Genomic DNA, 12405 nt, shown 5'->3' with positions numbered 1-12405 from the left:
GTCACGCGCGCCTATGGGCGCGGAGCGCTGAGGGCGGCGCGGAGGCCGCGGCCGGGCCGGGCCCTGTGAGGGGGAGAGCGGGGGGCTCCGCCGGCTCCTTCCCCGTCCCTCGGGCAGCGCTTCCCTGCGGGAACCCCGGGCATGGAGACCGCGGGCTTTCCCACCAAGGAGTTGAGGTGAGTGGTGGGCGCGGAGGGGCGCGAGGTGCGGGTCTGAGGGCAGCTCCGAAAAGTGGCCCCAAGCGGTTACGTAAATGGGCGAGAATTAGCGAAACTTGTGTGTGTGATTATTAGCGGGGAGTTACACAAATTGGCGGCGTTGCGCAGTCATATGAAATAGAGGAGAAAAGCTGATTTTCTGGTTTGGAAGGTCGGTACTGGAGTGCTTCAGGGAGGCTTATGGGGCATTTCTGGGTGCTTGGGACTTCTCACAGCTCTGTAAAATGTGTAACGAGGGCACGAGCATCTGCACTTTGGTAATGGACCGGCAGTCTCGAGCCTGTCACTTTCTGCGAGGAAGAAGAAGCTTGAGTAAACACTGAGCTTCTGCTTTTACGATGTTTTTACAGTGTGTCTTCACTCTGTGTCGGTGTTCTGTCAGGGCGCGATTCCCTACAGAAACCTGCTTAGATGGGATTTGGGTAACAGCATGTGACAGGAATATTTTAAAAAACAAACCAACAAGCTGACAAGAGCTCCCATATCTCAAAAATCCTCTGAAGGTTTTATTATGAGCACTGTGACCCCGAGAAATTCTCCGCTATTGAGTCATTTGAGGATTAGCAGCGGTGATGCTAAATAATTACTTCAGTTGCTTGTATTTAGGACACTGTTTGTTTCTACCACTGAAGTCTGTGTTTTTATCAGTACTGTGGTCGCTGGGCACCTTGAGGAATTGAATTTCTGTCAGTAATGACTGATGGCTTCAATATAATTTTGGTTTTGTTTAATCGGGTAATTATTTTACAAAATTAGTAACTGGAGAATGTTCCCAAGTGATATATCTCTGCTGGCAGAATTAGATCTGCAGCCTACCTACATTTTTTTCCCGTTAGAAATTTGTTTTGGAGTAGCTTTTGGGTGACCAGCATAGTCTTAAAATGGTACACTATTAGAGAAGGAAATTATGGATCATTTTAATCTGTTGTGCAAAGTAATTTTCCAGCTTTTCTGCATACAGTGTGTGTCACCTTGAGCAAGCAGTTGATTGTGGGATAAAAAACACAGCCTTAATAATGGGTGTATTGGTGGGACTCACTAATTAGCAGTGTTTATAAGGTCATTATAGAGCCCTGAGATGGGTGGAAATTTAAAATTTATTAATTTTTAAGCCTGTCTGTCATGTAACAAGACTGACAGTAAGGCAAATCTCTTTTTAGAACCTCTGGTACTGATTCTGTAAACAAACAGATGAGTCCTGTGATGTGAATGTTGAGAGGAACAGTGGCTTTGCTTGGTTCTGATCAGAACTTTGAATGTTTGGGAGCTGGAGATTACGTTTCTCCTTGCCTACAGACAGGCACATGATGGATTCAAATCAACAATAAATTCTTTTAAACCTTGAGCTCGTAGAATTAACCACATTAAATCTATTATGAAAAAAACAATTCACTGTGTGTGGTAGGATGTGATTGCAGCTTTTGTAACACCCCAGTGAGTGTGGTGGGAATGCCACAGGTTTTTTTCCCAGCATTGCTGCACCTACATTTGTCCTTTTGTGTTGGGAGCAATGCTGAATTCCACAACATCTGGAAGACCCTTATCAATCTCTTAATTTGAATGGGCCAGTCCTTCAGGACATAGCTTTAACTTGGAGAGCTGATGGCATCGCCGAGCAGCGAGGATGCATTTCAGCATTCTGAGGGGCTCTCCCTGAACGATTTGGAGAGCCTGCCCAGCCTGCGCAGCCGCTCCGCCAGCGTCAGCAGCACCGGCTCCAGCGGCCGCGTACAGCTCCGGCACAGGGTGGCCCAGCTGATGGCGTGCGTGGAGGACATCAGCTCGGATGATGAGATCCATGAAGAAGTGTCTCGCACTCTGGATGAAGCTTTCCTCATCTGGGGGAAAAAGCTGAAGGATAAGTGGCAAGAATTCAGGTTTTGTTCCCTCCAGTTGGTTGGTTTTGTGGTGGTGGTGGGGTTGGCAAGTAGATTTCCGATGAGAAGTGACAGAAATTCTGTGGGGAAATTAGAACGTTCTTGGAGTTAGTTGTCTGTTGACATTTCAGTTTTAGCATTGGTTTTGTGTTGTTTCTGTTTGTTTTTAGACTACACTTAGTTACCTGGAATGTGGGCACAGCTTCTCCCCCTCCTGATGTCACGAGTTTACTTCAGCTCAACTCAGTGAGCCCCACCATGGATATGTACGTTATAGGGTGAGTAATATTAAAGAACTTGCTTTGTGAGTTCATTGCTAAACTGCTGGGTCTCAGCATGGTCTGTTTTAGGAGGACTGTGTGATGTGAATCACTGCCTGGGATATAGTTTAATGCTATTGATACCAGAGGGTGAAGATTAACTTAGTCTAACAGAGGACTTAGAGCACAGATGGATTTATAGCAGTTAGCTGCTGCTATGTGGTGACAGAATGTAGAATATCTTTTTTCTAAATACACAAAAGGTTTGGGCTGCTGTTTTCTTTGTTAGCATGTTAATTTTGATATGAAAGTTATTGGAAATTCGGCGTGTTTTAAGGGAATGAGTACAAGCTTGTTAGGCACAATCTGCCACTGTGTTTTCCAAAAGTGTGGTGAAATTCTGAAGTCCTGACAGTCAGGTTATTTGTTACAACGTTCTTCAGGTGAAGATAGAGTTTTAATTTTAATTTTGTTTTCCTCAGTGTCAGATGTGTTAGATATACGTGTGGGTTAAACTGCTTGAACGAGAAACTGAACAGCAAGAAATTTCTGGGGTCTGTGTTCTGCAAAGTTCCTATGAATTCTGTCCAAACCAACTGGTGCAATGTGAGTAATTGTGATGTATTCAGCTTACAGGAGGTGAATTCAAAAATCACAAATTTCCTGTCTGACTTGGCATTTGATGATCCATGGAGCATTTTTTTCATGACCGTCTTGTCTCCTTTGGGATATATCAAGGTGATTATTTACATCTCTCCTAAGTGTCACAGCACTGAAGGAAAATGTCTTAATATTTTTTCCTCAGATTATCCATAAAAGATAAGTTGGTGTTTTTGCTGGTGTCTGTCACTTCCATAGGTATACCTGTGTTAGAAGAGATTCTTCATCACACCTGTGTTTTCCTGTTTTTCGTGTGAAGTCATACTGAACAGCATATTTCTTGTGACCACAGTATCTTTATCTCTCCCTTGTTTGTAGAAAAGTTTTTTGCTCTGTGAAACATTGAGGAACTGTATTGTGAGGCTTCTAATGTAGTCTTGCACTATAAATATCCCAAGCAATGGCAGATTTTTGTTGAGATTGATAAGGCTCCTTTATCTTGTTTTTTTTTTCCAATTTGTTTGCAGGTGAAAATAAATTGCATATGTGTAAAATAGGATTATAGTTGGTGCATGTATTTATGTGATGACTTAATTTTTGGGTGAAGACCTATAACATTATATGGGAATTTAAATTATAGGATTTTGGGGTAATACCAGGGACGTAAGATTAGCTACAGTACTGGCTATTTTAATAATGCCAACAATAAACGTAGGAAGATATCCTGAATTTCACTAGTAAAGAGAAATTAAAAGCCTTTTGTAGTGATTTTCTAAACCAAGCAGTATTTCAGGCTGATTTTGCTGAGGTGATTGCTTTATCTGCATGCTAATCAGACTCAGTAGTTGTGCTGTTCTTTTAATTGTAGTTAAACAAAACAAAGGACCCATTGGGAATTACAAAAAGAAAAAAAAACCCACATTGTTCACTCTGGCCTAAGTCATTGCTGACAAAAATTCAAAATCTGGTCGTAGGCTGATGTTCAGGCCTGCATACACACAGTTAGAAGAATTCCTGCTGGTATGCCTGGCCGATTTTGAATTCTAATTTATAACTGAGGCAGTTTGGAGCACACTAATGAATGGATGCTGCCACCTTATGGCTTTCTGCAGGACTTGATTAGCTCTAATAAGGGGGAGCTGTCAGGCACGGTCAAAATCAAACCAGGCAGCAAGGAAAGGTTATCCCAGGACTCAGCCAGGAATTTGGCTAAGCAGGAGAGGAGCAGTCACCCCTTGGCTGACCTGTGATGAGGTTGGGTGTGGAGGGAGAGGTGTCATCCTTGGGACATTCTGTCCCCTCAGTAACAGGGTCTGTTTTTAGAGTGTTCAGTTGGTCACAGTCAATTCTTTCACCAGCCACAGGATTGTGTTCCCTCTGTGCAAGGGCTTTGCTTGATTTGGCTCTAAGGACTGATGGGACTGGTGCTGGTTCCAGTAGGAGAGGGGTCAGTGCCTTGTGGTGTTCAGGACCTGTGGATGATCTTGAGAAATGTCTTGGGACAGGCTGCTCTGACAGCAGAGTGAAATAAAGCAAATAAATAATATAGGGACTGGAAGATCTTGGTACCTCATGAATGTAATTATGGAAAGGAGGATGCTGACTGTTCAAATATTTATGCATCATTAGTAATTGCAGTCCATTGTTTCAGTATTCTGTGTGTTACTCTGTTGGGTTCAAGGACAATGAAAACATTAAAATATATTCTGAAGTAATTTATTGTATAGATATGGAGTTCAAGAAAGGAGGAATTCTGTTAAAAATTTTGGGCTCAATTCTTGTGCTTCTTCAGCAGTTGTATAGTCAATTTTATTCTAATGTAGTCTTTCTAAATTAATCCAGCATAAAATTGAACTACAGTTAATGTATTTCAATGTCTGTATTCTAAATTGAATCATTATCCTTAAAACAAACACAATGAATTTTGTGTTTCATGCCAGGAACTTTGTAAAGTCCATAAATGTTCAATGAAGGACATCTTTATTAGACTATTTCCACACACACAAGCCAAAAAAACCCCAAACCACAAAATCCCCATGTCTTATATGCTCTCTAAGTTTTTTTACAGGCACTGCAGGCAGGAGTTTCTGCTGTTCGCAGCTCATTGTTTTTGCAGATGCCTGGAATTGACTGCTGTGCTTTTGAGGCATTTAATGGCATTTAGAATATTTAATGATCTGCTCAAGGGTGCTTCAGTTTGAAAAACTTGCTGCTGTTAGAGGATTTGTAGGTGTGAGTGATGAAGCTTTTAAGCAAAAAGTGAAGCATTTGTTCCTTCATGAATAGGATTCTTAAAGACAGAAACAAGAGGCCGGGGAGGCAGCAGAGAAGTCTTTAAAGAGGTTTGGGTAGGTGCATGTTTTGAGGTTGACTTCAGATTGAAATATAATGTTGAACTGTTTTAATTAACCAAGGAGCTATCAGATTTGTTTATAAGGAATATGTTTTTCACAGCACTGAAATGAGCCTGCATTTACTGTGTCACAGTATTGAGGCCAGGCTTGGCAAGGGAATAACATGACTTTTGCTGTGGCCTTCTTCACCTAAAAGCTCCTGTGAAGTAAACCCAAGGAACTCTTGGAAATGACCACTCCTTCTTTTCTATCTCCGCAGCTCTCCTCAGTTCGCATGCAGGGGTTGCTGCTTCTGATCTTTGTGAAGCACGTGCACCTTCCCTTCATCCGGGACATCCACACCCACTACACCCGGACAGGCCTCTATGGCTACTGGGTAAGGACTGCCTGAGGTGTGGTTACTGCTTACTCATGGCACTGTCTTCCTCTCCATGGCTCCATGCTGGGACAGAGGAGATGTGGTTTAATTAAAAATTCATAACCTAACAAGCAGACTCATTTGTTTGAACCTCATGTCCAGCACAGACCGTAATTTCAGTTTTAAGTTTATTTGCTGATATGCAATAAGTTGGGTAGAAAGGAATTGTACTGATTTAAATCTTAATTGCAAGATTTAAAAAGGCATATGTGGTGTTAGTTACATTTGCAGACATTGACTGCAGTTTCAGGGAATGTGTTCATCTTCCATCCCAGGGGAACAAAGGAGGAGTCAGTGTCCGCATGTCCCTCTTCGGGCACACGATCTGTTTCATGAACTGCCACTTGCCAGCTCACATAGAGAACACAGAGCAGCGACTGGATGACTTTGAGAAAATTCTGGAAATGCAATTTGAAGGAGAGAATGTTCCAAGTCCCTTGGATCATGAGTGAGTTGTTCACTCAGTTCGGTGTTGTTTTTATCTATTATAGGGTGAACTCTTGCACTGAAGTGTTTTGGGTTTGTATTTTTCATTCATCATTTTATTTTAAATGTCCCTTCAACCTTGACCCTGAACCCTGGGAGGAAAAGATAACCTGAAAGATGTCTGTATCACAAGACTGTTTTCTTCCAATCTCTAATTACATTCATTTGTTAGCATATAGACTGTACATATCATGCAGGAAAACTTTAGAAGCTAAAGCCTGTTTATACCAAAAATCCTTTAGGTTGCTGTTAAATGTTCAGAGATGTAAGACTCAGGAGAAGTTAATATTCAGGCAGTAATCAGCAAGCAGCAAGAATGCAAGAGACTTAATTTACTGTTTCAATTACTTAAATTTTTTTTGTTTAACAGCAGGTTGTCCCTGATCTATAACTACTTAATGTTTGTGTTTAAGCTGTTTGCATTAAGTAATAAAAGCAATTAGAGCACCTAATTAGTCCAATGGCTAATATTCTGTCAAAATGTTCCCCTGAGTTAATAGATTTGTATAAATCTTCCTTGTTTGATGCATTTTGGTTTGGTTTTAAGGGTTCTCTTCTGGTTTGGAGATCTAAACTTCCGGATAGCAGATTATGGGATACACTTTGTCAGAGAATCAATCAACAACAAGCGTTTCAATCTGCTCTGGGAAAAGGACCAGGTAGGTTGGCTCAGTCAGTTTCTTGGGGGGTTTGGTTTTGGTTTTAATGCACACAAACACCATGTGATAGTTAAATTACACCCTGAGCTTCTGTTTTCTATTAAAGAGCACAAACTCAGAGTAGTTATGAGGTGGTTATAAACCCCAGTTAATTGCAAACTTTTTTTGCTTTTGTGCAGTTTCTTACTCATTTACAATGCTCATATTTGACTGGAGATTTCTTTGAACTTCGTGTCTTGTCAGTTGTTCCTCACCTTTATTACTCGTCTTCTCCCATGAATTATTTTTAAGAGAACCTTGACTTTTTGTTTTGGGTAGAATGGCCTCTAAGCTTTTAGATGGATCGTGTCAAGAGTTCTGGCTATAACAAAGAGGCCCTTCTGAATTTACCTTTCCAGTGTTGTACTGACTGCAATGTTGAATTCTTGGAAGATGCTTTCCCAATCATCCCTTAAGCTCTTATTTTTTAAACATAATCTTTTAAGAGTTACTTTTTATTTCTGCAGTTAAATATGGCAAAAAAGAATGAACCATTTCTGAAGGAATTCAAAGAGGGTCCTCTGCAGTTTAAGCCCACCTACAAGTTTGACCTTTACTCAGAGGTCTATGACACAAGGTAAAAGATAAAATGAGTTTAGATATGGATTATGAGAGTGAATGTGGTGCTTGGTTAAATATCACTTCAGTATTCAGCAGACCTGAATTTTCTGAGTGTGCTGGGGCTGTTGAGCTGTTCTGTTAGGCTTGGATTTATCAAATTTGAACAAATATTTTTTTGAAGAAGGTGGGGTCCCCTAATTGTGTGAGGGAACTAATGAAAACCCAGCTGCCTTTTTGGAAAGACCAGATTAACAAAACAAATGTGCACTTGTTTAAGCTGCTTCTGTTTTGTTCTTTCTTACTAGAAGTGCTCATTGGTTGTCAAAAGGGAGCAAAAGAATAATTGTCATTTATCTTCCTTTCTCTCTTTAAGCATTTCATTGGATATACTGGTATTTGAAAATAAATGTATATTTGTCTTTCTTGATTATTTTAAGTTGAAGATGGAGTATCTTAGATTTCCAAAGTTTTTCTGTCATATTAAAGTCTGTTTGTTAAGTATTAGTCTTATGTTTCCACAGAAAGATAAGTTCCTGTCCAAACAGGGTTTTGTACTGATCTTTTTCTTTATTTCCAGAGAACAGAAGTCCCTGTTTTGGTTTAAGTAAGAAGAGAATTTTCTGAATATTGTAGTTTTTTTAATATTTCAGAATCAAAACAAGGCTCCATCTGAGCTTTTGCTTTGATTTTTGTGAAATATTTGAAAATCAGATGACAACTGATTTTCTTTAGGGATTTTCTTAACCTGTCTGAAAGCTGCAGTGTTATCTACTCTGCTGTTGCACTTTTAATACTGGAAGTTTATTCACGTGGACCCAAAGACATCTTGATTCTGAATTGAATATAAAGAGATGCAATGGGACCAGCAGTAAATCCATCTAACAAAAAAGACAAAAATAATCCAAACCTGGACATTTTTACAAATGATTCATAGCCTGATTGTCTATATTGGCTGATTTAGAGAACAAAAAGTGTGGTTACACATTCTCTGTGTGTCCTGCTGCTGTTCAAGCTACCAGAGGCTTTGCTCAGATGGGGGTGACCAGCAGACCTCAAGGCAAGCACCCTGCAAAAGTTGCTTTTAATGAAGCCCACAGAATTTTATATTTGATTCTCCTTCATTGTGAATTCTGAGGGATTGTTTCCCATCTAATACCCCATTTTCTCTAAAACAGTGAGTGTTTTACCTTAAGCTGTTCTTTTGGTATTTTCCTGCACAGCAGAGCAGACATCTGGCATCTCCTGAAGATTTCTGTTGGTTTATAGAATTACTCCAGTAAATGGGATAAGGGCCCTTAGGAATTTCAAATCTTTCCACCTTATTAAAGGTGGGAAGGGGTAAAACAAAATGATGCTGAATATTGAACTAAGTGGCCTTGGTTTTGATATTTAAAGTTATTAAACTGACAGTTTTCCTTACACATCCTGCTTTTTAACTTTTATGATCCAATCCAATCCATTCTAATTGCTCTTCCATAGGGTATGATCTTTTCTCCATTTCAATTTGAAATGATCCATCCATCCAGAGAGTTGCTGTTAAGCCTTCCTCCCTCTACAGAGAGAACCACAGAGGGCTCATGTCTTCTGGTGTAATTGATATGTTATGAAAGGAAACTCTGCATTGTGATAAGTTTGATGTATAACACACTTGCAGGCACAACTTCCTTGATTATGGAATTTTGAAAGCCTGTTGTTATGAGACAGTAGTAGCTTGTAAACCTGAAATGCAGGCTGATACAATTTAGAGGAACTTCTATATAAAGTGTTGCTGTGGCACCTGTGATTACCATAAGCTACCCAAGTTTGTCCTGTTTGTTGTTGTTAAAAGAAACTTGCTCTTAAATATTTTGAATAATTTCAAACGTCATTCAGACTCTTGCTACATATTCCTTATGTCTGCAGCCTTATTTCTCAGAATATCTGTATGTTTAGAGCCTGGGGCAGTTGCTGTATTATCTCAAGGTTCATGCATGTTTTTACAGGGTTTTAGGAGAAAGTATCATTTCCTGTATGAAGCCAACTAACCCAATGAAATGTCCTTCTCCCCTTCATTTTACTCCTCTTTCAGAAAGCCATGAGACTGATCCATGCTGAATGGAGTTCAAATTAAGGAAATGTTGGTTGTGAAACACATTAAACAGAGCTGTAAAATGAAGCTTGGATATGATTGCCTCCTTTTATTAATATGTATCTCACAGTCTTTGAGCTCTGAGTAGATTTTGCACAGCATTCTTAGCCTTTAGCAACTTGTTACTCTGCTCATTTCACTTTTTACCTTACATCTTTGCAGTGAGAAGAAAAGAAAGCCAGCATGGACTGATAGAATTCTCTGGAAAGTGAAAAATCTCAGTGAGGTTGCATCAAAAGAAGGCGAATTCCCTGAAGAAGAGAACCTGATTTCTGTTACTCTGAATAACTATGTCAGTCACATGAGCTATGGCATCAGTGATCACAAACCTGTCACAGGAACTTTCAAGCTTGAGGTGCTGTCCCAGTTATGTTGTTAAGAAAAAGTTTTACTCAGTGTTGCCTTATAGCAGCTGATTTCCTAAACCACAATCTCTGTTTCATTCTGATCATAGTGGAAGCAGCAAATTGCTTTCAGGTTATTTCCAGTCAAAGAGTCCCACAGGTGGCAATTATGGCAGAGAAAAACTTGAAAAGAATAACTGAAAGAATAACAGGCTTGATTGAGTTTAAACTCTGTTATTTTTGTGTAGATGAAGCCTCTTGTCTCGGATCCCTTGGTCATGCTGAATCCTGAGGGTGAGTGGAGTGCAGAGCATGATGTTCTCATCCGCTACTCTGCGGTGCCTGAGTTCCCCAGCAGTTCTTGGGACTGGATTGGGCTCTTCCAGGTAATGTTGCCTCATCATGGCTCTTCAGCAAAAATGGGGAATATGACTGCAGGAGATATTTGAGAGTTTTAGAGCACTGATTCTTGCAAGTGCAGAACTCTCTGAAAATGTTGTGTCCTTGATTGCCATTAGTTTCTGTGTGGTGACAGTTCAGCTCTAGAGAGTGAGTTCTTCTGCACCCTTTAAATTCTCTGCTAAGATAATCTGGTTGTTTATTGAAGTAAAATGTTGCAGAAGCTGTGGAAAGGATTTTATGCAACAAAAAGAAGGAACAAAACTAAAAGTGAATGTGGAAGGGTGAGAGAACAGAGCAGTCCCACTCTCAGAAACAGAAGATGTGTGCATGCCCCCAAAATGTTTTGATCCTAAGAGTGTTTTAATTACTTCAGTGAAACAGTAAACATCTCTCACAACTTTTTCTTTCATGTGGTATGGTTTTTGTTTCCATCAGGAAGCTGAGGTTTGTGTCTTTTTCTGCAGGTGACTTTCAGGCACATGAAGGATTATGTTACTTATGCTTGGGTGGAAGATGATGAAATTTCTTCCAACAGACACAGCAAACAAGTCAGTTGTATTTCTTTCTAATGTAGCTTCCCCCTTCCCCTCAGGGGTGCTGTATCTTCTTCCCAGTTGAAGCTAATTTGGAACAATATTATTGTTTAAAATCCTTCCTAATTCTTCCTATTGAATCTTTTGGTCCCTCTTTAAAAACTGGTGTTATAAAGCTTTCTAGTAGTGATTACCTAAAGTGATTTAAGCCAAACAAATAAAACTTATTTTGATGCAAGTGATAAATATCCAGAGATACCTGAACAAATAGAAGTTGAAATTGGGAACAGCAGCTCCTTGGGACAGGAGCAAACCAAGCTTGTGGATTGCTCTGCTGTTGCCACCAGGAGGCAGCTCCACTCCCTCTGCTGCTTGCTGGCTTTGTCCCTTTCCTTCCAGCCACTCTTGGTCTCTTCTCCCTTGTCACTGAACCAAACCAGCTTGCTGACATGGTGAAGGATATTCCCTCTCCTCCCTGATTTAATTTTCAGATGGTTTCCCCGAGTTATTTCTGTCCCCATCCGTTTTAGCTTACGTTTTAAAAGTGCTTATAAATAGCAAATACTGATTTTGATGGTGTCCTGAATAGCTTTTTCGTAAACTTATTTTTCTGTGGAAATTGCTCATTGCCTGTTTTTATTCTTGCCAGGTTTACATGAGTGCTTCAGAAATACCTAAGGCAGGAGGAGAATTTTTGCTCTGTTATTATAGCAATAACTTGCAGTCAATAGCTGGCATCAGTGAACCTTTTCAGGTAATACATTAGGAAGTATTGATTAAAGTTGATGTGATTTTTTTTCTTTTTTTTCTATTATTACTTCTTTTGTTTTCATATGCATCTGAACATAGCTGTGTTAATCCTTGGAAAGGTGGCAGCAGAAGGAATTTTAAAAAGAATATGTCCTGGCTAAAAAGAATTTGCTGCTGTGCTGAAAGACTGAGTAACTGTTACAGCACCACACAGCAGTGACACAAGACAGGTTTCTCTCCCTCACTGTTCACTTTTGGAACTTCATGCTCCCTGTTACTTCCCCAGTTTCTGTAAAGATGACAAATCAAGAGCTGCCAAAATTGTGGCAGATTGTAAATGAGCTTTTTGTGCTCCATTCTGTAATTTGCACCTAAGTGCTTCCTGTAAATTGTCGCTTGAATTTGGGAAGGATGGGACAGCTGGACTCAAGTTACTTGATTAATAGGCTCTGTTTAATTTCTGCAAGGATGACTTAACCTGCCCAAACAAGATGAACTGACCAAGCATTGCTACTTCTACACAAGCACTCTTTTTTCCAGAATAGTTTTGTTAGTGCATAATTTTCCATGCTATCATGTGCTGAGGAATCACTGAAATAGGAATTCTGCATTGTTGATGATGAGGATGAAGGGGTTTTAGAAGACTGTGAAACCTCAGTGCCTTAGGGGATATAATGATGAAAGTTCCTGGGCTGGCTGGTATCTCATTCCTATTTTATACTATTATATATTTTTTTAGGTATTCTATTCCTAATTTTCTCTGTATGGGTGAGAAA

The 12405-nt window shown here is 40.0% G+C and overlaps 1 protein-coding gene across 4 annotated transcripts; it reads left to right on the top strand.

The window, feature by feature from the left end:
• Positions 1-5: 5 nt before the first annotated feature.
• Positions 6-11660, top strand: LOC131574490 (inositol polyphosphate 5-phosphatase K-like). 4 transcript variants are annotated; one of them, XM_058828959.1, is made up of 13 exons: positions 22-176; positions 1788-2095; positions 2266-2373; positions 2985-3093; positions 5569-5685; positions 6003-6175; positions 6761-6872; positions 7379-7488; positions 8050-8076; positions 9763-9955; positions 10193-10330; positions 10811-10894; positions 11529-11660. In XM_058828959.1, the coding sequence occupies exons 2-13, from the start codon at positions 1821-1823 to the stop codon at positions 11643-11645; spliced, it is 1563 nt and encodes a 520-aa protein (XP_058684942.1). In that variant the 5' UTR covers positions 22-176; positions 1788-1820; the 3' UTR covers positions 11646-11660. The 4 variants fall into 4 exon arrangements, with proteins under 4 accessions (XP_058684944.1, XP_058684945.1, XP_058684942.1 ...); XM_058828961.1 differs by lacking the exon at positions 1788-2095 and having other exon boundaries at positions 6-176; XM_058828960.1 differs by lacking the exon at positions 8050-8076 and having other exon boundaries at positions 26-176.
• The last annotated feature ends 745 nt before the right edge of the window (positions 11661-12405 follow it).

This window comes from Poecile atricapillus, unplaced genomic scaffold (genome assembly GCF_030490865.1).
Source record: "Poecile atricapillus isolate bPoeAtr1 unplaced genomic scaffold, bPoeAtr1.hap1 scaffold_350, whole genome shotgun sequence".
Lineage (NCBI taxonomy): Eukaryota > Metazoa > Chordata > Aves > Passeriformes > Paridae > Poecile > Poecile atricapillus.
Note: the sequence above shows the minus strand (reverse complement) of the source record. Positions and strands in the feature narration are given on the sequence as shown.

Excerpts from the sequence above, each read along its gene's own strand:
- LOC131574490 (XM_058828959.1), top strand. The coding sequence starts at position 1,821 with ATGGCATCGCCGAGCAGCGAGGATGCATTTCAGCATTCTGAGGGGCTC. Across the intron at positions 2,374-2,984 it reads ATGGATATGTACGTTATAGG|CTTACAGGAGGTGAATTCAA; the intron begins GTGAGTAATATT and ends TGATGTATTCAG. Across the intron at positions 6,873-7,378 it reads TGCTCTGGGAAAAGGACCAG|TTAAATATGGCAAAAAAGAA; the intron begins GTAGGTTGGCTC and ends TTATTTCTGCAG.